Source organism: Artibeus jamaicensis, unplaced genomic scaffold (assembly GCF_021234435.1).
Source record: "Artibeus jamaicensis isolate MK-2021 breed Jamaican fruit bat unplaced genomic scaffold, CSHL_Jam_final scaffold_1031, whole genome shotgun sequence".
Classification (NCBI taxonomy): Eukaryota; Metazoa; Chordata; class Mammalia; order Chiroptera; family Phyllostomidae; genus Artibeus; species Artibeus jamaicensis.
Genome location: NW_026522026.1, coordinates 4,009,587 through 4,034,691, shown reverse-complemented (window position 1 = coordinate 4,034,691; position 25,105 = coordinate 4,009,587). Strand labels below are relative to the sequence as shown.

Genomic DNA, 25,105 nt, shown 5'->3' with positions numbered 1-25,105 from the left:
AAGAACTGATGATGTTTTGAATATAACTTGGTATGCAACATCAGTTCATCCCTGAAGCATTTGCTGAGCACCTAATTGTGCACAGTACCATTCAGTGTAGTTCAGGGAGTCAGACACACTTTTGTAGTTATAGTTTCCACCCTTGAAGAGCTCTGACTTAATAACACAGATGACCCAAATTTAACACATCACCATTTTCTCTCTTCCTTTAAAAGCAAAATAGAAACTGAAAAGCAAAAATCAGAACTCATGTTTCTGGGCAGCTGCTTTGGGATGACTGCTACCAGCACCAGCTTCTCCCCCCACAGGACAGCCCCACCCCCGAGAACCAGCAGGCAGCACTTGGCATGTGACAACATCCCACGTCACTCATTTCCACGGAGTTTCTGGAGGCTGTTGGTCCTCTCCTAAATTTCCATTTGTACATATTCAAGTAGGATGGGGGTAGTGAAAGGAGCACCTGACTCAAGGACAGTCAGGAGAACCGAATTTGAATTCTGCCTAGTCACTCCGGTGAGAATTTGAGTAAGTCACTTAATCTCTGTGGGCCCATTTCTTTACCCCTGGAACAGATAGCTGCAAGCTCACCTCAGTCCCTAGCTCCATCCTTGGAACATGTCTCCACTCAGTAAACCTCATATGAATATGAATCTCATCTCTTTTGCACAAGATAATTATAATAAACAATTTGCATGGTGTAATACACCAAAAGGACCCTGACAGATGACCTCTCTTGCCCCTGGTTTACAGCTAAGGGCTCCTACAGTCAGAGGAGGTAAGTGACGTGGCCTTTCAGTGCCAGTGGCAGGCCAGAAACCACAAACTGGGCTACATGTTTCTGGGCCCAAACTTCCTGAACTTACCACACATATTTCTGCCAGTTGAGCTCTCCTAAAATGTAATTCCCAACATTCCCTTCCTCTGACCAAAAGCCTTTGGGGACGGTCAATGGCCCGGTAAGTAAAGTAAGCTGGCTTATCCTGCTCTTCAGGGGTCCTCTCACACGTGTCCTGAAATCTTCCTTCTGCTTTTTCTGCACTGTTCCCCTCCAGGCATCTGGGAGCCACCAGGCTAGGTTACTTGCCATGCTGGGTACATGCTGAATTGTAAACTCCATAGGAAGTGACTGTTTTATTCCTGGCCAAACCCCCAGTACTCAGCCAGATGCCTGACCCATTATAAAAGCTCAATAAAAGTGTGTTAAGATGGTGGGCATTCCTCATTATGATAACTATAACAACAACAAGAAGAATGATAGCAAAACTATAATAATAATAACAACAGTAAATCATAGTAAAATAACAACCATAAGGACCGACTGAGCCATTGCTCAATAGTTACTATGCTACAAATTTATGATCTCAACTAACTCTGACAATAACCCCATCATGTGAATACTATCCTTTCCCCTCTTACTGAACAGAAGGCTGAAACTCAGAGAGATTAAATAGCATTCCGGGGATTGGTTGGCTAACTACCGTTTGTTTATTCAACAATTGCTATGGAGGCTCTGTTCTGGGGGTTGGGTGTAACGTACATCTTCCCCTTTGTGAACAAGGTCCTCGCTCACACGGAGTTGATAGTCTGGTAGTAGAAACATCTACTCACCAAATAAATAAGTCAGAAAGTGGCAAGTGATCGAAAGGAAAATAAAGCAGGGTAAAGGGACCAGAAGTGATGGGATTGCTATCTTAGATGGGAGTGTGAGTAAAGGCTCCCTTTTCATGTGTCAAGACTTTGCTTAGCTGTCATCTCTGACAAGCAGTGAGCCCTTTAGAGAGCTGGTGGGAAAGTGTTTTAGGCACAGGAAATGGTAAGTATTAAGGCCCTGAGGCAGGAGCATCCCTGCTCTTAGGAAACAGGAAGACTGCCGGTGTGTCTGCAGGTAACAGTGAAAGGAAGTGAGAGCAGGGAGGCTGTGAGGGTTCAGATCGTGCTGAGCACTGCAGCCAGGGCACGGACAGTGCTGCGCTCTCACTCGGGGGAAGCAGCTGGAGTGCTGGAGCGGAGGGGTGACAGAGCTGCCCTGGGTTTGAACGGGACGTCTCCGGCAAGAGTGTGATGAGTGGCGAGATCAGTTACAGGAATGTTAAAGTCATGCATGTGAGAGATGACAGAGGCATGAGAGGATAATCAGTTCTGATGGACTGGCTGTGAAGTATGTGGAAAAGAAAGGGATCTAGGATTAGTCCAAGGCTTCCAGCCTGAGGGGAAAGGCTGAGGGGGGAGCAGGCTGAGGGTTGAGGAAGTCAGTAACTCATCTTACACACACTGAGTGTGCGCTGCCTGTGAACTACCCACGTGGGGAGTATAACTTAGCCGACAGCTGGATGTCCATGTCTTTAGTTCAGTGAAACAAAACAGGGATAGAATTTTTACATGTCAGGGTTATCAGCATATGGATGGCATTTTAAGTCATGAGACAGGATGAAATCATCTCAGGAATGAGCGTGGAGAGAAGAGGGAGCGTGAGTGTAGAGAGGTCAGGCAGAGAGGAGGGCAGTGGTGGTCCTGGGGTGCTCCGGTGTAGGAAGATGAGGGGTGAAGTGTGGCAACAGAGATTAAGAAGGAGCGGTCAGCCAGGTGCACGAAGAACCAAGAAAGAATGTGTCCTGGAGGTCAAGTGGAGAAAGACAGTGTTTTAAAGACAAGGGCAGTGATCATCTGTGTCAAATGCTGCTGATAGGTCAGGTCAAGCCAAGCCTAAGAATTAACCTCACACGTGGCCAAGGGAAGGGCACTGGGTACCTTGAGAAGAGCAGGTCTGGTATTTACAGCTGCTGAGTGCATCCTGAAGCCAGGCGTGTGCAGCATTAACTGCCCCACCACTGGTCCCCTACCTTTGCACACAGGGGTTCCAACGGCCTCCTTAGGCCTAAATTTCCTTCATCTCCTACAATTCAGCACCATCATGGAATCTTCCCTATTTCCTCTAGTCAAATCTACCTCCACTGCTTTGTTTTAGAATTACTCATTGGTGACTGAATTGATGAGTTCTTGGATTAATACAAATATGCTATGTGAACCCACACAGAATAAGACAAGATGCTAAACAACAGTGTGATGTTATTACTGTCACTGTTAAGGCAACACAAAATCTCTAAACAAAAACACCCCCAACAGTACCCTGTGAGCACAGCCAAGGTGTTGCCCTGGGTGCAGCCCTGGGTGCTGGGTGCTGCAAGAAGACTTGACTGTGGTTTTCCAGATCTGGGCTCTGGGCCCAGCTCTGCCACTGAGTGGCGTGACCTTGGGTGAGGCACTCCAAACTTCTGGGACATAATTCTTCCCCTTTGAAATGAACAGACCGTATCACATTTGTTCAAAGATCTGTCCATACACCTAGGTTCATTTCATTCACATTAAGAGTGCCCTGGGCCCTTTCTTTCTACTTAAACTATGAAATCTCATAAGGTAGGTCTTACACTTCTTATACTTCTTTGCATCAAGCACAGGAGCTTGGAAAATGCGTAATAAAAAATTTTTTTCTTTTAAAATGCTTTTATTAAAGGTCTTTATAGAGCAACATCCAGACCCCAGATCCAGCTGCCAGTGAGACCCTGTAACTCTGTGGGCACTGGCTGGGGCAAGGCAGGCAGCTCTGGCTTCCCACCCTTGTATTCGGAGACGGGGGTGGTGGGCAGTATCTCATCTTCGGGTTCCACAGTGCTCACATGGTCAGGCAGGAGCTTCTTGGGACCTACCTTACCACTGGGGTCCAAGGGAAGCACAGTCTTCACTGTGATGCCCAGCACTCCCCACCTGAGCAGCACATGGTGCACGGCAGTGTCAACATGGCAACGAACAGGGCCCCCACTGTGCGTCATCAGACCATCGACAAACTCCACGGATTTATTAGCCCTCTGTCCATGAAGTTCCCAGACAGGATGCCCTCGCAGCCTTTGGCCCCACTCTCCACGATGACCAGCAGCACGCCACAGCAGGCCCTCCGCACAGCAAGGCCTCCTCGGGGTTTGTGACACAGAGGCTCTGCCTGGGCAGTGGCACACAGACCTCTCGTGGCCACCTTTTCAGCATAAAGCTCTGCACTGCCCTCAAGGAAGCCAAACTTCCTCGGAACCACAGCAGTCAGTTCCTGTCCCCATCGGCCCTTCTCACCAAGAACATTCTGCATCCTGGTGGCCAAGATAATAATTTCTGTCCTGGTTGGTATAACTCGGACTCAACTCCAGGGTAGCCACCTTCAGCCAGTTCTTGAGTGAGAAACTTGTTTAATTCAGCTTTGAAGATGCCATCAGCAACAAAATCCCTCTTTTTTGGGAATTTGCACAGCCATCTTTATAATAAATATTTTTTTGATGTAGTGGATCCTAGGGATAAATCCTGTTTGGTCTGTGAAGTGGAGTCTGGTCCGTGCTCAGCAATCTCCTTCTACCCGGCCACGCTTATTTTTTGCCCAGTCACCCAATCGTTCCCTCATCCATTTGCTCTGGAGTTCCTGCTGGCTACAATGTTCCTTAGAACTGTAAAGGGTCGTGACGCAGCTCTGACGCTAATTTTGTGCCTCTTGACCCTGCTGGCTTAGAGTCGAGGAAATTGAGACACGTGGTCTAAAACAGAAGCCAGAATATCGGAACAGAAATGTTTTGGATACTCTTGCCCATGAAGTTATAGCACTTGTGAAAAGCACTAAGATCTACCAGATTATGAAGATTTTTGCATGCCCATCTCAGAATTCGTGGATCTGCCCTGTCTGGAGCCTAGTAGAGTGGGCAGAGAGCAGCAAAAGGGAGCTCAGTTAGAAAACGGAAGCAACAGTGCACGCAGGTGGTGATGAGGGCCTGAACCAAGAAAGACAGAACAGATGGGCCACTGTGTGTGAGCCTGAACTTTGATAGCACCTTCGTTAAGGACAGTCCTTCAGACGCTGAGCCAAGTGAATAGCCACTCTGCTTCAGGTCCCTAGACTAGGCTAGAGATGTTACCTGCGTGCCGGGAGCATGGAAAGTATCAGGCAGAGGTGCGGGTCGGGGCAGGGGCAGAAAGGCCACGTCGCAGTGCAGTGTGGTAAGTGTGGGCTGGAGGAATAAACAGGGTGCTAACGGGATGGGGGCTGTGCAGAGGAATCCACGTTCGGATCTGGTGTGCCAGATTTCTTTCCTTCGCCTCTGTAGATCCTCACTCTTCACCGTGCTCTCTGACCACCCCTCTAGGAGTCTGACCTGTAGGACCACATCAGTGGATTTCCTTCCCTGTGGCTTCTGGCAGCATGTCAGGGGGAAGGGGGCAGCAGTGGGGGCAGAGTACTGATTCCCTTCACTCTCAGGAGGTTAACCCTAGGTGAGCTGTGTCTCTCAACCAAGAGTCACTGCCCCTCTCAAGGTGGTCTGTTCTACAAGGCCCCCACTCTGGGTACAGGCTACTCTTCTCTCTGCCTAGGCCTGACTCATAGCAGCTCTGCCCTCATTATCCCCTGTGGTCCCCCTGTACCCCATCCAAACCTTTGTAATTTGTTCCTTTATCCCCATTTGACTGCACCTCCCTTTCTTGGGACTTTCACTGATAAGGTGAACCTTTGAAATAAGAATTTGCAATTCTTTGGGACTTCATCCCTAATAAACTCCGAGCTCTTCCACGAGGAATCTGGGCTTAGCTTTACCTCTCTCCCCTCCATGGTCTAATAGAATTTCTATTCATTGTGATTACTTAGTATTTGTTAAAAGATACTAATTTCTCCTCACAGCCATTCCTGGGACTGCAGGTGGTCACGCTGTGGCTCCGGCCCCCCAAGTGCCCCTCTTGGTCTGACCCCCACACAGGACTACCCAGGGAAGGGGCTACAGCTCCAGGTCCCCCCACCTTCCGGCTCTTCTCACCTCCCTGTTTCTTAATCAAGATTCCAAACGTCCCCAGTAAATCCTTTTCCTGCTCAGTGCCCTAATGATTACAATCTCTGTGCCAGTGCCAATGCCAAAGGCATGTAACCTCAGAAAAGACCCTAAATCTCTCTCGACCATAGTTTCCAAGATTGTAAAATCAAGATAAAAATACTACTACTTCTTAGGGTTGCTGGGAAAATAAAAACAGTTGTGATGCCCTGTAAAATTTTTTGTCTTTCCCATGAAATAGATCAATGACTATAGGAATAATTAAGTTCTCAATACCTCCACCCTACTTTTTTGGCTGGTTTCCACAAAGAGTTTGTTAATCCACTGAGCAAAATTATAATAACAACTGCCATCTCCTGAGCACTTAACCCCGTGAGGAACTCTTCTAAGCACTTTATGTGTCATTGCGTTTAATCTCCACATGAACCACATGCCGTAGAACCTGTTACTCCCCTTTTACAGACAAGGACGAATAAGAGCACAAAGAGATGAAGTAACTTGCCCAGAATCAGGATCCAGAATCAGAACCTAGGAAGCTGAACTAAAAGCCATACTATTAATCTTTTTATACTTACATGGTCTTAATTCATTTACATTCCCTGTGACATATGTAAAGACAAATCATAGAGTTGCCAATTAGCCACAATGAATGAGATATCATGTGGAAATTACTATGTGACTATAAGTAAAGTTTGCACTCCTGTGGAAATTCTTGTGAATTATACTTTAGCTCAGATTTTACACTCTAAAATTCAAAGTTGATCGATTGTGATCAGTGAACTCAACTACTTTCTTAACGTCTCCACATCATCAAGAATGCGAGTCGTGTTGTAGACGGAGACTCACCTGAACTCAGTGCATGTTCCACTTCCTGCACGACCACTCTGGGGGAGGCGGTGGTGGTCTCTACATCTACCAGAATACAGGTCACTTTGGCTGGCACAGTTGTTTGGGGCGTTGTCTCCACGGGCACCAGCTCCGAGGTGGCATGTGAAGTGGGGGTGTGGCTAGAGCTGTACTCCTGTGCTGGGGACTCCGGAGTGGTTGAGGCTCCTGTGCTCGCAGTGCTGGGCTCAGTGGAGCTCTCATCGGTGCTGTCAGAGACAGAGGAAACCGCTGCTGGTGAAGTTGATAGGGTTGGAGGTGATGAGGCCGGAGCCCGAGGGGAGGTGAGTGCAGGAGACTCATTGGGGGACCGTGACTCTGTAGCTGGCACGGTTGCCTCTGGAGTGCTTGAGCTGTGTTCCGTGGGCGTGGGTGTTAAGTGGACCCCGCCGCTCGTTGATAATGGGTCTCTGCTTGTGCCCTCCCACGTCAAGGTGGTCTCCTGTTCTCTGGGGTCCTCAGAAACATTCTTAGGGGGTAGAGATGTCTGCTCTGATGACACTGTAACTGGGAGCACCGAGTTGCTGGGTGTGCCACTTGTGGGAGAGGCGGAAGGGCTATGTGGAGAGCTCGTCCAGAAGGCCGTTGGCGAGATAATCTTTTCAGGAAAAGAAGCAGGCAAGGGGGCTGATGTAGGCACGCTCTGTACCCTCAGTCCTGTGGAAGAGCCAGTACAAAGGTGGTTAATGTGTGGAAACCCGAAAAGAAAGGCTGTTTTACAGCACTTCCACGAGTCTTACTCATTTTGCATGGTACCTCTTCAATTACAAGGTGACTCTTGAATAGGTTTCTTCCCACTAATTGCTCTCCCCTTCCTCCGTGGCTATCAGGAGAAACCAGCCTGGAGGCTCAGTAAGAGCAATTAGTGGATCCGTCAAAGCAAGTCCAGTAAATCCATGCAAAGAACTAATCTTGTCTCCTGCTTGCTTCAAAGCATGCCCATAAAAAGTGAGACTTTCTGGGGGACTGACTGGGAACTTGGACTGCTGAGGGCCATGAGTGTACAAATATCTGTTTGAGGCCCTGCTATCAATTGTTTTGGGGATACATACACAGAAGTGGAAGTGGAGGATCATATAGTAATTCTGTGTTTATTTTATTAAGAACTGCCCCCTAGTAGATATTCTTTGCTCCCTTTTATTTTTCATAAACTACTTTATTTCTGAAATTACAAATTATTTATTTACTTATTTATAATCTCTTTCTTCTACGAGAATGTAAGCTCCATGGGGTGCAGGCACCTGGTTTTAGTCACTGCTGTTTTTTTCCCCAAGCCTGGGGCAGTGCCTAAGTCATAGGAAACAATAAATACTTGTGGAAGGAAAAAAGAAAGGAAGGAAGGAAAGAAGGAGAAAAAAGGAAGGAAGGAGAAGAGAGGTAGGAAAAATTAATGAAGAACTTCATTAAAAAACACTCCAGAATCTCTGCAGTCTTTTCTACATACCCCTCAGTATGGTCATATCCATCATAGTTGCCTCAAGGATGACTACCTACCTGGCGTTAGGTGAGGTCTGGAACCCTGCTTAAAAAGCCAGACCCGCTCTGTGCCGTTCTACCGTGACGTACCCCTATGCCTGCTGCCTCATTCGTCTTTGACTATTTAAGCCTCCATACCTTGAGGAGATTTCTTTGGGGGTAGCATATAGCATATGGCCAACCATGATCAATATTAGTAAGGAATAAAACCTGGGCTGGATTCTAGCACAGAAGAAAGGAGAAAATATATATAAGGGGCATTCAAGCACTTGGGGGTAAAACTGCTTCTCCTTCATACTGCCACATAATAGATTCAGTAGCTGATGGAAAGTTCTGCCCAGAATCTATCCTGAAAAAGAGTTTGTTCATGATTTAACACAATTTAACATTTGGGTTGTTATCAGAATAATTGGTTTTCTTTTATTTAAAAAGCAGTTGGTCAAGACCATAAACTATAAAAGAGTCATTCCCTGGTAAGCATGAGGGTGGTCCTCTCAAATTAGGGTCGCGTGACAGTCCATGTTCCTATGGTGGACTTTTGGCGGCTGTGAAGTGCCAACAATCTCAGGATGAAGATGACAGTTTTTACTATTGTTCATAGCATCTATAATAGATGAGCAGATGGAGGGAGAGAGAACCTCAGTCTAGTAGCTGAATCAAAGTCTTTGGAAGTCTGGGGTAAATGAGGAATGAGTCACAGTCAAAGGAGCATTCATTCATTCATTTGTTCATTCATTCGAGCTTCTATTGAATGTCCATGGCCTTCCCCTCAGAGAGTTCACTATCTAGCAGGACAGAAAGGACACCATCTTTTTGTACTATGATGTGATAAATGCCTTATAGAAGTCAAAGCAAGTTGCAGTGAAAGCCCTGAGGGAAGATGAATACATTCTGTATGGGGACTATGGAATGTAAAAATACACAAATGTCATTTTCAAATGACATTTAGAAAAGTCACAGAGGATAAGACATTTGAGCTGGTTCTGAAAGGATGGGAACACACATATGCCACTTAAAATGTATGATGTTCAGAGTGACACTTGTATTGTCATTTCCAGTAGAGCTAAAAGTTGTACCATGGAAATTATTCCAGTGTTGAAATGACATGTTTCAGGAATTGATTTTGAACAGAGGACACTCATTTTCTTGTGTAATTCTAACAAATATAGTTTTATAACTCCTACTCTTCCTACTCCAAAGATGATTGGAGGTGGGTCACTGATTTCCCATGGCTGCCTTCTGAGTACTTCCATGAAGTGCTTTATAGTCTAGTTCAGGCAATCCCCACTCCTAACAAAACATCCATGTGGGAAATCATGGAGCAGTACTGGTTATCTTCACTTGAACAATCAACACCAAACCTTAATGTTAAATTAAACATGAAAACCTCTGCTTTTCCTTATTTCATGGCACATTTACACTGCTCTGACTCCATGAGGGTGGTCTTCTTTCAGCACGAAAACATCCAGGGCTCGGGCACCATGACAGTCCTGGAGAATGCTTGCTGTTCTAGTTTGCTCTGGCTGCCAGGACAAAGTACCATGGACTGTGTGCCCTTAATAACAGAAATTTACTTCTCACAGTTTGGAGGCTGGAAGTCCAAGCAAGGCATGGGCCAGTTTACTTTCTGGTGGGAGCTTTCTTCCTGCCTATTGTAGGTGAAGGCTTTCTAGCTGTGCTCTTGAGTGGCCTTTCTGCAAGTGTCCTTGGGGAGGGAGGGAGGGAGGGAGGGAAGGAGGAAGGGAAAGAGAGAGTGTGCAACCTCTCTGGTGCCTCTTCTTATAAGAACACTAATCTCATTATGAGGGACCCACCCGCATGGCCTCATCTAACCCTAATTACTTCCCCAAAGCCCCACCTCCAAGTGCCATCACTTTAGGGATTAGGGCTTCCAACATTCAGAATCACTGAGGACATATTTCTGCTTTCTCATATGTAGGACTTGTGTTTCTATAGGAATACCAAACTGAATAAGTCAAACAGCTGAGAATGTATATATTTCTTCAGGATATCAGAAAATAATTAAAGCTAAAGAGGGCCTAAGTGATGAGTAAGTGCAGCCCCTCATTGGATAATGAGAGAACAGAAACAGAGAGGGGAAGTTATACGATTGAACTTAAGCATCTGAAAAAAAGTTGGGCAGTGTTGTCTGGAAAACACTGTGTAAGGACAGAGTCAGAGCTGGAGTTCCCATCTCTGCCCCCTGGCCCCCGTCCCACCACCAAACTGCCCTGGGCTCGCAGAATCAGGTAGAACATGCTGTAGCAACTACCTTACAGAGCAAGCAAGGAGGAGCCCAAGGGCGTCTGGGCCCCTGAAGAAGTTAAAACAGCGTAGTACCCCATACACCTTCCCACCCAAAGTAGAGTCACTTTCCTTTGAGGAAAAGAATTAGTTCTGATATTTCCTTATGAAAATGGCAGAAGAAATAAAGTGAAGAAATTGAACTCAATTAATCTCTAAATTAGAGGTGAAAGAGCCTTGTTCCCAAACAGAGAGACATTGCTAGATGCCGTGTGCCCTGTCTGGGCAGGGACGGACCCACGGGCCGACATAGATTGACTTACGGAAGGAAATCTGTTAGCCTTGGCCCAGATGAGAGATGAAAGGGTATGATGGCCAATTCAGTCTGAAATTCTTCCCTGTAAGTTCACAAATGATTGTCTTACCTAAAGTTTGGTCAGCTTTTGTGTTGCAAGAACAGCTGACGGATTGTTTGTTGTTCAGAAGAAAAGCAGATTTGTAGCTGCATAGAAAATTATTCATTTCCATATATATCGATTGTTCCTTATGGGGGAGAACAATATTGCAGTTTATGTTTCTTTAACGATACGCAAGAACTGTGTCTGTCCTGATCCCTGGTTTCTTGTCTTGCCTTGGAGGAGGGGTTTGGGGGCTGATGGCTGAGACAGGCAGGTGAGTTCTCCCAGTGCTGAGAGGAGCTGCAGGACATTCTAGGCCAGTGAGTCTGCATTCTGCACGTGTTGTTGGCCTGCCTGGTTGTCAAGAATATGAATCTGCAACATTGACTGCCGGTGGACAGTGAGTGCCCAGAACTGTCACCTTTTCCTGGGTCCCATCAGCAGCAACCTGGGCCAGTGCCAGTCCCAGGCAGCCTCATTACCTGTGTTGCTCTCTCATCTGTTCTCTCTCTCCCCAACGCCCACCCCCAACGAGTCCTTGCCTGTCCTTGGCATGTCAAGTACCTGAGAAAATATGTGACAAAGCTTTGGCAAATTCAGTGAAACTCTATCAAAACACAGTCAAGGCCTCTCCTGTTGCTGCCGAGTCGGCCCGAGTGTTGCCTGTGGTCTCAGCGGATCGTGCCAGGCCAGCCTGGCAGAGGCCCCACGGCTGCTGGAGGTCTGTGCGCTAAGTAATTACTAACAGTTACTCCACACAGCTAGCCCAGGAGCTTCTTGAAAGGCCACTGGACCGTATCACTCCCCTGCAAGGGCTGAAGGGAGGAAAGGAGGCCCGCACTGGCTCTTCCTGGCATTGAGGATAAAACTTCAAATCCTTACGGAGACTTAGAAGGCTGTCTGTGATCCCACCCTAGTCTGCCTCTCCAGCCTTGCTCCCCACCAGATCCTCAAACACACCAGGCCCTTTACTTTATTTCTTCTGCCTAAACAACTCTTCATCTTCTCTCTGCCTGAGTCATTCCTATTTATCCTTCCAGTGTCAACAGACGGGCCTTTGCTGATTCTCCTACTAAATCTGTTCCTCCTGCCCTCAGCCCCATATGTGCTCAAAGTATGTTGCAGAACTCCATAGCACTGAAAGTGCCACGTATAAATAAGTCTGTAATTGCTCACGGGGAGCTTTGTTTAATCCTTGCCTCTCCCATAGACTCTAGGATTCATGTGGAACAGGGACTCAGGGATTTGCTCTCTGTGTATCTTTATTGCCCAGCCCATGGGGGGAATTTAAATATATAAAGTCTGTCCAGAAGATATCCAGCTATGTAATAGGAAATACAGAGACATTTGTTGAAGAAGATAACAGATACAAGAAGCATTGTACATAGGACAATGATGCCTCCTCAGTCCCCTTGAAAGCAGGCATCTGGGGACCTCACGCAGTTCTCCCAATTGCCATCAGCTGCCCCATTGTATTTTCCTGAATCTCATAGATTCAGGTCTGAAATCTCTTCCCTTTCAAAGGCGATTTTAGTTGGGAAAACCCAGGAGTTGCAGGGCACCAAATCTGGGCTCTAGAGGGGTGAGTCACCTGGGTGATTTGATGTTTTACCTAAATACTCTGCATGAGACATGATGCGTGAATGGGTGCATTGTCGTGATGAAACTGCCAATGACCAGTTGCCTGTAGCTACAGCCTTCTGAAACATCTAAAATAGTTTCCGTGGAGGAATGTTCAAGCTTAATGTAAAATTTGATGCACATTCGTTGCTCTACTCGCTCAGTCATGTTGAATGCGATGGCCACTCAGTACACAGTACACAGAGAAGCTCACTGAGCAGTGTCTACCACTCCTCCTCATCATCGTTCACACATGCGCATTCCAGTCCACTCTCTTTGGCTGCCAGGTTACATCAATGTTGCACAAACCATTCTCGTTATCTTAACAATGGCTGGATTTTTTCTAGACAGACCTCTTATATATATTTGAATCTGCTAAGTGCTCTGTGCAGGGCACTATGCTAAGCACTTTCCTGCATCATCTCATTTAATCATAATAACCATTATTATCTTGATTTCACAGATGACCAAGCAGGCTCAGAAAAGTTAAGTAACTTCCCCAAGGTCACGCAGCTACCATATGGCATAGCTGAAGCTTGAACCTGACACTATCTGGCTCCAGGCTAACCTTGTAATTACTCTACTGTATTGTATGGGGAAATGCAAGGGTCTTTTTGAAGTCTGGGTCCCATCCTCCCAAGGCAATCACCAGTTTTTCTCGATCTCCCCTAATAAATTCTCTAGTAGAAGCCACTAGAATGACCTTTTAAAAAGTTGTCTGACCACACTGAACGCTTCTACTTCCCTTTAATCCTGTAAGAGGTTCCCTAACGTCCTATGTATAAATCCTGAGCTCCCTGGCGGAGCACATAACACCTTTTATGACTCCCTGATCCCACCCATTCCCGAGCCCTAGGATCTTAGTGATCTGAGGGATCGGGTGCTCCTGGCTGTCCAAAGTCTAATGATCTGACTGTCTGCCTCCCTGCCTTGGCACCTGCTGTTCTTGCCACCTTGACTCCTCTCCTGCCACCCCAATTATGAGAACTCTAGAGCCTTACCTCCTCTATAATAAATATTCTCCAACTTGACAGAGAACTTTTCCTTTGTGTGGCCACAGCACCTCATACAAACTTTAGTTGTAGCACACATTATACTGAGCCATAATTTCTCCCCATGCTTGTCTCCAGTCAGGCTGGCAGCCCTAATAATCGGAGCTGTGTATTGTGTTTTTGTGTTTTAGAGCCTGGCACAGAGAAGGCACTCCATAAATATTCACGGAGTAAAAACATGGGTTTTCTACCCTTTGGAAAACAGGAATGTTCTCTGGCTTGTACGCCAGGCCATGACAGCAGAAATGCATCCTCCCGTTCTTTGTCTGTAAGTTCCGTAAAAAGCACGAGCTAATGGGAAATTTTGGATGGGTTTCTAAACAGACTTTTGCTATGTTTGCTTGCTCATTTCTACTTTGCATACCACAGGGATTTTCTCTCTCTCTGTGTGATACAGACCAGAGTTACCAGTTCTCGAAATGCTGACTCTCCATCAGTCGGTTCAGACAGGGGCTGGACTTACCATTCCTGCACTAAATCGACTAAACTTCAGCAAGCATTTTTGAAAGAGAAATGTAGTTTTAAAATGATATATGTTTTCTTAATATCAAAGCTAGGTCTTAGTATTCTTTACGTTGAGTGAAGACACCTTTTGGACTCCCACACTTACAAAAATTCCCTATGTTGCCTTTGGTTGGGTTGGGGTTGCTAAGGGCCTCCAACACTCCAGAAGGTTCATCTAACATTTGCAAAACCATTACTAATCAGTCTGGTCCAACCATATGGTATTTGAAAGCTATCATATGTCTAGACAGAATGTGTATGCCCCAAAGCCATCAAACTGTGTTTAAGACACTTACTTGGAGTAGATAAGCCACATTCTCCTGAGTATTTTGTTTATGGAAATGAGATACAATTCTAGTCCGAAAAGAGGAAAAGTGCTCTGTGTTCCAGCTGCCAAATTAGAACCTGCAGACCTGGTGTATGGCTCAGTTTTTCCATCCACAAAACTAGGACTAATGGTATCACCAGGCTCCTCTGGGTGCCACAAATGCTAATGAGAGAATAACATTTGTGAAGAATGTTGTACTTCCTGGGGAAAAATATACCATTTTCTTTCTTTGCCCCAGGAACAACATCTGTCTTTTTCAGTCAAATGCGCACCCCTATCCCCTTACCCCAAACTCATTGTCATTAGCTTGGCGGGACTGTGGTAGCCCTGGCTGACCTCAGGAGGAGGTCCTGCTGGGCAAAGATGCCTGAAAATACATATATTTTCTTAATATCAAGGCTTAAAGTGACTGGGTGTTCCTGGTTGTCCGTATTCTCAAAGTACCCTGTCAGTGGTTCTCAGGGTGGGCATTGGAGAGAAAAGAGACCACATGGAAAGGACTAGTACCTTCTCTTCAACAGCTCTGTGGTTGAAGGTGAATATGAGGCAGTGCTCTGGGTAGTGGAATAGGATAAGAAGATGGAACACATCCTATAGGGAGCAGGGTACTTCTGCGAAACAAAGTCAGATTCTCAGGTTCCCTTTCTCGGGGCCAAGTCCAACATTAGTAGGGCCAAGAGCAAGAGTACACACAAGGCCCACACAAAGAGTGTCTAAACATGGAACTGCTATATATTAAGCTGTGTCTATGCCCTGGCTTATGCTCCATTCAGGGCCCTGCAGCCCGCTCCCAGAGATCCTGCTAGTAACCTAACAGACCCAGGGATCTTCCAGGGTGGGGCAGGCCAGAGCCGGGCCTGGGCCCACCTGAACCCAGGATGGAGACTGGCCTGGACATGTTTCCCTGGCAGCTTTGGTGGGCAGCGTCCCCTCTCCCAGGCCTCACTTTCCTGGCAGGATTTTTGGGCATTTCCTGAGCAGGGAGGGAATGCAGGTAGCACCATGACTTACAGTGACCAACTTCTAACAAAGGCAGGCAGCCACTCTACTGGTGACTCAGAGCTGGGGCTCTGACCTCTCCTCCGTACACTCCTGCCTTCACTGCTTTACTCTCTGGCCTGGGGGCCGGATTCTGGCCTCTCCTTTTTGTTCAGTTACTGAACAAGTTTTAAAAAAATTTTCTCATGGGATTAAAAAGAAAAAAAAAGGCTTTGTACTTGGGGGGCGGGTTGTAAAATGCAGTCTCTCGCCTGGTTGAGGGCAGGGAAACATACTCTTCCTTCCACTCCACCTCCCACAGGCCCAAATTATACAATTAAGTCATTTCTCAGACCCTGCAACCTCTGGAAACTACAAGAACTTAAGAAAGCCTGTAATATCGGCCTGCTGTGAATCTGCACCTCTTACTTCAAAAGACTTTTTTTGAGACCTAGAATTGCCCAAATAGCTGAGATGGCCCTAGTGCATCTGTACTACTGCCTCCTCAGACTAAACGCACCTGCTCACTTCTTTCCTCACTTCCTCCAGCTCAGCTGAGAGTCCCGTCCATGACCTCTCATTCTACAAAGAGCTGTAGATCTTTTTTTTTTGTAATTTTATTTATTTTGAGAGAGAGGAGAAAGGAAGGAGAAAGAGAGGGAGAGAAACATCAATGTGTGGTTATCTCTCACATGATCCCAACTAAGGATCTGGCACACAACCCAAGCATGTGCTCTGACTGGGAATCAAACTGGTGACCCTTTGGTTCACAGGCCTGCGGTCAGTCTACTGAGCTACACCACCCAGGGCCTCCAGAGCTTTACCTGCTCAGTTCCAAAGCAATCTGCCTCTGGAAGGACAGTTCTTACGGTCACCCCAGGCTGATGTTTCCTGGCATTCTTATTGGAGAATTAGCAGGCAGTGTGACTAATTACAAGAAAATGCCAGTGAAATGCAGTCGGATAAATGAAGCTGCCTGCTTCATGCCATCTTAGTTAACGCTTTCCTAATGCCAAATTCTGGGTACTCTATAAGAATTAAGTCAGTCTCCACAATCAATCTAGGATAAGTGTTATTATATATAGTCATTTTAAAAGTAAGCAAACTATGCACAAGAATAAACTCAAAATTGATTAAAGACTTAAATATAAATCATGAAACCATAAACATCCTAGAAGAAAACATAGGCAGTAAAATTTCAGACATTTCTTGTAGCAATATTTTTGCTGATATATCTCTTCAGGCAAGGGAAATGAAGAAAATAGATAAATAAATGGGACTACAAACTAAAAAGCTTTTGCACAGCAAAAGAAACCATATATATATGGTTTCATATATATATATGTGTAAATATATATATATATATATATATATATATATATATATAAATATAAAATGCATAGACACAGACAACAGTTCGGTGACAGCCAGCAGGAAAATGGGTGGGGAGTAGGTGGAGGTGGGTAAAGGGTGGGAAGTGGGGGCAGAGAAAGACTGTGCTTGTGGTGATGGGAACACAGTGCGGTGTGCAGATGGTGTTTTGTTGTATTGTACACTTGAAACCTGTATGGCTTTGTGAACTGATGCCACCCCAATAAATTTGATAAAAAATAAAATAAACAATAAAAACATTACTTTCAAAAATAGAAATAAAAGTAAGCAAACTGAGGCAGAAAGAGCTTAAAATAATTTATCAATACATATAACTGGAAAGTAGTAGAGCTTGATGCAAACTCAAGAAGGCAGTTAACTTCAGCGACTTGCCTTCCTGACCATCTTGCTATATATATTCATATAGCTGAGACTCATGGGATAGAGGCTGGAGGACTTTTGAAAAAAAAATGTGCTTACCTATTAGAGGAATATAGAAGAAAGAAAATTCTCTCCGTGCCTATTCCTTTTCCCTCCTCCCTGTCTTTAATGTGGGTGTGATGTCTGGCATAGCGGCAGTCATATTGTGATGCCAAGGATGAAAGCCAATCCACGAAGGATCACAAAAGTAAAAAAGAAAGAGCTTTCTTCTTGATGATGCTGTTAATTCTGCCAAGTTAGGTTTGGGATGTCTGTCTCCAGACTTCCTGTTAAATGAACAGAAAATGCCTTTGGGGATTAAGGTACTGTTGGTCAGGTTTTCTTTTTCTTACAGTATAGATGGTGGACCATGTAAAAATCTTACCACAATGCCTGGCACAGTGTAAGGGCTCAATAAATATTAGGCTATTATTTTGAACTCTAAGTTCCTTTAATTTTCAAAAGGTACTTTCCAGGCATCATCAGAGGGAGACTATGGTGCCAGCTGCAGCGTCAGGGGCAGAGTGTTCCCGGCATCCTTCAACAGAGCAACAGGTGGCTAGGCCTACCATCATACCTGGATGTATTATCTAGGCTGATGCTTATGAGAGCTGAGCTGCCTCACAAGCCCACAGAATGCATCAGAAAGGAAAAAACTAAACAAAACCTGATATACACGATCTGCATTTTTCCACTTTATTAAAAAGTGGTCCAGAAAGTTCTGGGACATTTTTCACCATCAGTCTTAGAATGACATGCACAAGATCAAGTAGCTTGAGTTGGCTGAGGAAGCAGAGGAAATAGCACCGAGCAACACCCAGGGACCTGTACCTTGTCATTATCAGACAAGCTGGCCTGCCTTTATCGTGCTCTGAGGTGCAAGCAAGAACATGCTCACTAGAATGGCATCCTACTGTTTAAATTTTAAGCATCACTTAGGAGTTTCCATTTTAAATATTCTATTAGAGTTTTATTTGTTTAGGTCTAATTCAACCAATGCATCCTGAATGCCAGCTCTGACCAAGGCACCCAGGCTTCTAAGTGACATGGAGGAGGGCATACTGAAAGGGAAAGAAATTTGTTTTATATTTCACATAGTCTTTTCACTGACAGCTGCAATTTGGCTTTAGTTTTCCTCTCCTGTATGTTGATGCTTAATGTCCTCTGTACCTGACCTTTCTGAATAATGACCTCTGATCCTGGCACAGTCATGCTTTCTCCCCTACCACCGTTCTCCACACAGATCATCTGTTTCGTCAAGTATTATCTCAATGCTTGTGTTTCACATCCACCCCCAAATTCATAGTTGAAACCTAATCCCCAGTGTGGTTTATGTGAAGACGGGGCCTGGGGGAGGTGACTAGGTCACGAAAGTAGAGCCCTAATGAATGGCATTACGGCCCTTATAAAAGAGACCTCACTGACCTCCCCAGCAAACTTCCTCTAGGTGTGGACACAGAGAGAGGTGCTGGCCTTCAATAGAATGAGACCACGCTGGTGCCTTGATCTTGAACTTCCCAACCTCCAGAACTGTGAGAAATAAATTTATGTTGTTTATAAGCCACCCAGTCTATAGAGTTTTGTTACATCAACCCAAACTCACTAAGGTGGAAGGGAATAAACAAGTAGGTGAAGGGGATTGGTAGGCGATTACTAACGCACTTAAAGTAAGGTATTAATTAATTATAATTTTTGCCCTTTAGCTCTTTTTGTCTTCTATAGACATCTAAATGAGAATGAGTTTTATTATTTACTTGAATGCTCCAGACTGGAAGTGCTGAGGCAGAATTTGGAACCCTGAAGTCTCTATCTGGTTTCATGGATGTTGAGGCTGTAATTTATTGGACAAGCTGTTTTTCCTTTTTAAGATCCAGTTTCCCTGATTATTAACTCTTTTTCCCATAAATGACCCTCAGTCCTGTGCTTGGTTGGCCTTTCTGCTGAGGTGGGCGGTCTGGGTGGAGAATGGAGGCTGTGGATCCCACCACACTGTACGGCAAGACCCCACGCATCGCCAGAGGCTCCAGGGAAGGACTATGGGTTTCATTTTCTCGTGCCGTGTGGCCCCAGATAGGCAGACCACCCTAAGGAAGAAGGGGCCTAGGGAATGGGAGCTCAGTCATTAGGAGGCCCAGCTTATGTGTGCAAGCTTGTAGCTCACACAAAGGTTGGAAGAACATAAGCTAAGTGGGGTTGGAGACAAATCTTATTTCCCATTTACATCTCATTAGGGTAAACTATTAACTTCACAGGAGTGAATGCCTTCTGCAGAAATGTTCCTCATAATGAACTCAATTGGTTGAAATCAGTATGAGGGACCATGCTTTATGTAAAAGATGTTGTGGGTAATGAATTTTAATCAAATACTTTTACGTGATGAGGGGGACTGGCTGTTTGAAGAAGTTCCACAGTGAATCCTCATTTAATGTGATTAATTACCTCCTAATTTGTCACCTGTGTAATAAACGTTCTGATTTTTAATTTGCCTAAAAATTTAAAATCTTGCCTAAAAATCTTATGCTCTTGTTTCCTAACACATTCCCTGCTCCAGAAAGAAGCCACTTGCTCTTCTTCCTGAAGGAGTTTGCATCTCGGCTTAAAATAACATAAATCACTACTTGGTCTTCGGGGTTTCATTTGTTAACCAACCTCCAACTGCTGCTCCTCTCAGTGTCTCTCTCTTAAATGCCTACGGCAGGGGCACCTCGGCTAAGGAAAGTGTCAGCAATACCACCTGGGGAGGCCCCCTCCTGGCACTGTTATTGGAGTACAGCAGATTCTGATGAAAATCTTTGGGATCCATTAAAATGCTGCTCTGCAGCCACTGCTGGCAGATGCTATTAAATGCATCAATCTGGAAGGGCAGAATCTGGCAATGTGCGCTAACTTGGGTGAATTACGGAAGCTATATGAAAATTGGCTCTGCTGGTAGCTCGACTTGAAGAATAGTTCAGAATGGCTTTATAAATGTTGCTATTTAGAAAGAAATTATTCAAAAAGTAACTGCCCATTCTACACCTTATGGACCACTTCTCTCTGGCCATGTTGGGATTAGGCAGTGACACTCTTAATGCACACATACTTCATTTGAGACAAAGGCAGTTCTGCCTCATGACCTTATTTTAACTGAGACTCCCAGGTTTAAATATCCAGGCTTGCATCTTCTGTGTTCTCGTCTTCTATCTCCAAATGCCTTTGGAGCCTTGCACTCAAAGTCAGTAAAGTCCAGCAACTGGTTTCTCTTTCTCCATCAAGCCAGCTCCTCAGGGCTTCCTTTATCTTTGTCATCACTTTTCTCCTTATCCAAGTTCTTTTTATTTTATTTTTTAAACAAAAACTAATGCAAAAGAATGAAACCAGACCACTATTTTGCACAATGCAGAAAATTTCATTCAAGATGGAATAAAGATTTCAATATAAGACTTGAAACCACAGAATTTCTAAAAGAAGACATAGGCCCGAGGTCCTTGACATTGGTCTTAGGGATGTTTTTGTGGATCTAACTCCAAATGCAAGGGAAACCACCATTAAAATGAAAAGGCAACCTACCGAATGGAGAAGGTATTTATAAATCATCCATCCAATAAAGAGTTAATATTCAAAATATATAAAGAACTCATACAATTCAACAACAAAAAACAACCCATTTAAAAAATGGGCAGAGGATCTGAACAGACATTTTTCCAAAGAAGACATGCCAATGGACAACAGGCACAGGAAATGATATTCAGCATCACTGAGTATAAGGGAAATGCAAATCAAAACCCCAATGAGACACCACCTCACATCTGTTAAATGGATGTTATCATAAAGAAAAGAAATGATAAGTGTCAGAGAAGATGTGGAAAAGAGGGAACCCTCGTACACTGTATATTGATACAGCCACTGTGGAAAACAGAATGGAGATTCATTGAAAAATTAAAAATATAGACAGGGACCAGAGTGGAGAGGGAAGGAAATTCCAGGGAGAAAGGGGAAGGATTCCCAGGAACAAATATAAAGAACACATGGACAAAACCTAAGGAGGGTGGAAATGGGAGGGAGGTGGGGAGCATGGTGGGGGATGGGAGTAAAAGACAGAAAACTGCACTGGAACAATAATTAAATAAATTTTTAAAAAGATCAAAACAAAAAAAACAAAAACAAAAACAAAAAATATATAGCTTTCATATAATCCAGCTAGTTTGCATCTGAGTATTTATCTGAAGAATACAAAAATACTAATTTGAAAAGATATATGCATTTCTACATCTTTGCCACATTAGTTATAACACCAAAGACATGGAAACAACCTAAGTGTCCATCAATGGGTAAATGGATAAAAAAGATGCAGTATAGGCTGCATATAATGGAATGCTTCTCGGCTACAAAAAGGAATGAAATCTTGCCATTTGCAACAACATGAATTGACCTTGAGGGTATAATGTTAAGTGAAATAAGTCAGAAAGAGAAAGACAAATACCACACGATTTCACTCATATGTGGGCTCTAAAACAAAACTAGAACAGATTGTAATACAGAAAACAGATAGGTGGTCACTGGAGGGGAAGGGGGTTGGCAGTGGGCAAAGGGGGGGAAGGGAGCTGACTGCATGATGATGGGTAGTAACTAGACTTTTCGGGGTGATCACTTTGCAGTATATAAGACACTGAATTATAATGCTCTACACCTGAAACTTACATAATGATAAAAATAAATAAAATAGCATATATTTAAGGTGTAGAATATATCATTTGAGGTATATATATGTGTGTGTGTATATATATATATATATATATGGTGAAAAAATTACTAGTCAAGCTAATTAACATAGCATCTCCTCCCATATTTACCATTTGTTTTTGTGATGAGAATTCCTGAAATCCACTCTTATCAAACTTTCAGCATACACTATATAATATAAACTGTACATATCATGCTGTACATTAGACCTATAGAATTTATTCATCCTGTGATTTGGTGCCCTTCGACCAATATCTCCTTATTCCCCACCTTGGTCATCACCATTTCACTCTGCTTCTATGTATTTGACTTTTCAGATTCCACATATAAAAGAGATCAAGCAGTTTTTTTCCTTTCTGTTATCAGGCTTCTTTCACTTAGCATAATATCCTCTGGGTTCATCCATGTTGTTGCAAATGGCAGTATTTCTTTCTTTTTTTAAGGCTGAATTTTATATACTTATAGATACTGTGTATACCTCTCACAATTTCTTTACCCATTCATCCAAAGTCACACAGCTCACAAGAAGGAAAACTGGGGTTTGGGCCCAGCTATGTCTGACTATTCCAGTAATCCTTCACGTCTTTCCGTAAGGAGGACCTTATTCCTGCAGATATGGAGGTTACCAAGGGCAGCACTTTGTCTGCAGTGAAATGGTAAGCGACACCTGAACATGCAAAGGCACAGACACACACAGATGCACACACTGTTCTAAATGGTCCATCAGAGAGGAAGAGCTTTGCTGGCCCAGCGAAGGCCCACACAGTGCGAGCCAGAAGGAAATGGGTGTCATTCTTCAGGCTGCAGGACAGACACCCACATGTCCTTTGGCAGGAGCTCTCTGACACCCAGACTACTGATGTACATTTTCTCTCTCTCAAAGGCTGCTCTTAGCATGTCGGATTCACATCTTACCCTAAAACCACGTACCCATTGTTAGTCAGGTCCCTGTGGATTGAAGCAAAAGCACTCCACTTGGTATGACTATGGGGCCGGCACTGCATTCACAAGTCTTCATCCAGAAAATCTACCTTTTACTAGGTCCTTATCAAATAATGCTAGATAGAAAAGCCAAAATTATTCTTTGCAAAATCAGAAATAGCATTTCTATTTGCTGTGTAACTGAACCAAGATCATCTCAGCTTTGGCTTCTCTCTCTGAAATCCACCCTTTCACTCACAACCTCAGCAAGCAACAGCAAAATAAAAAAGATACAAGAAATCTTTATGAACCACACAGAGAAAATTAATTCTCCTTTCTATGTGTAATAATAATGTTGGTGATAATCACTGATTATTTTGATAATAAAATAATGGTGATTAATTTAATTACTTGGTAATAATTTTAATTTGTTTTACTGTTATAAAGCCACAGTCTAGGTAAACACTACTAATAAAAAAGAAGTAAGGCAAAATTCTCTTTTTAAAAAGAAGTGGTAAACTCTCCAGAAATAGGCAACTTTGAATCTCCAGCCTCCCCAAATGAGACTGGATTCCATTGTTTCAGCTGCAAACAGGGCGTTTCTTTTTGGAAGACCTTTTTTATCACCATATTCATTAGGTCCCAATCTAAATTGAGCAACTCCAAAACAGTTCCCAAAAATGCTCCCTTCATGCTGCCAAGGGCACTGGTTAGGTTTAATGTATTAGAAGAAAGTTTGATTCCTTTCTCTCTTTTGTTTTCTAAACCCTGTCAAACTCAATCCTTGTATATCCTTCCATTAAAAAAATTTAGAGCCCACTATGTACTAGGTACCCTGCTAAGTCTTGGTATAAAATAACAAACAAGGTCATTGCCCTCACAGAGATCAATACTCAGTGGAGTGAGTCAGTGGTTAAGCATGAGGTTAGAATGCTGTATAATTAGTGATGGTTCAGGGTACTGTTCAAGCACATCAAAGGGGCCTAAGGCACCTGTGGGCTAGGGTGTTCCAGTAGACTCTGAGGGAAGAAGGGGGAACAGAACAGCATTTTAAACAGAAAATGTATCATGTACAAACTTCCCAAAATGAAGTCTTGTGTCTGGAACTTAGAATGCAAATAATCTGGGACCAGATCATGCAGGGACTTACAAGACACGTATGAACTTTGGACTTTGTGCCAATGATTTTGAACAGAGGGTTGATGTGATCAGCATTAGGCCTTTGGAAGATGACTCTGGTGAGGGCAGAGACCTGATTGGAGGCTGGCAAGTCTGAGGCCTGGGAAAGCTGCTGGAGACTGTTTCAGAGAACAGAAGCCACTGTCCTGCATGATGGTAGTGGCCATGGACATGAGAGAAGTTGAGTGTGCTCAGAACCTCCCTTGCACTGGGCTCCTTGAATGTCAGTCTCAGCACCCGTTGTGGGGCCTGCACGCAGTGAATACCTGAGGGTCTGCAGAGCATGCATGGAACTCTGCAGCCAGACTGCGCTGTTCAAATCCTGACTCTGCTCCTCGTTTGCTCTGTGTATTCAATCTCTTGGTGCCTCAGCTTTCTCAAATGTAAAAGAGGGATAATAATAGTATACCTCCCATGGTAAACATACAGGAAATGCATGGCTAATATATGTAAGCATTTAGAATAGTAATAGGCACATAAGGAACACTCAGTAAATACTAATTCTTACTATTAAGTATGTTTGGTATTGCACTTGATATTTCCTTTATTCACAGCCTCATCACACCTTACTCTGTCAACTCCATGATGGCACCTTCAATAGCCTTCCCACCCTATTATTTCCTTGCCTAATTCTACTCTGCACATGCCTTCTAGACTAACCTTCAAGACATCTTTCATAATGTTGCACCCTTTTTCCAGCTCTGACATGCCCCCCAATTAAGTAAAAAATCCTTAATCTAACAACTAAAACCCTTCCCTAACCTGGTCTTATTTACTCTTCTCTAAGCCTATTTATTTTCCATTACACTTATAACTCAGGGAATGCCCTTTTGGTTTACAGGAATTTAAATTTGCAAGGAGTTTCATGTAACATCTGCTTTGGCTTGTGCCAATGCATTTGTTCACATGCATGAGAACTGTGTTGGATGGTGTGGACCTCCCAAGTAGCTGAATGCCAGGAAGAGCCCCTATGAGGTCATCTTCCCAGTGGTGAAGTATTCCCAGTATTTCTGGTTTGCAAGTCTATAATAGTGATGGTCTTATGTACCATTTGCTTTGCTTGTATCGATTTATTTTGTCTTTTGTGGGCTTAAGAAGGAAAGGACAGTAAAGGCTTAAATGTATGCTATTCAATAGCCATAAATAAGCTGAACGAAG

The 25,105-nt window shown here is 44.1% G+C and overlaps 1 protein-coding gene and 1 pseudogene across 1 annotated transcript in view; both read right to left on the bottom strand.

Moving 5' to 3' along the window:
* Positions 1 to 25,105, bottom strand: part of PARM1 (prostate androgen-regulated mucin-like protein 1) — a 96,611-nt gene that overhangs the window by 30,702 nt on the left and 40,804 nt on the right. Inside the window, exon 2 of the mRNA XM_037150197.2 lies at positions 6,696 to 7,391. Coding sequence (XP_037006092.2) covers positions 6,696 to 7,391 — 696 coding nt within the window. The remainder of the gene's footprint in view (positions 1 to 6,695; positions 7,392 to 25,105) is intronic.
* On the bottom strand, positions 3,516 to 4,963 carry LOC119052796 (40S ribosomal protein S3-like; annotated as a pseudogene).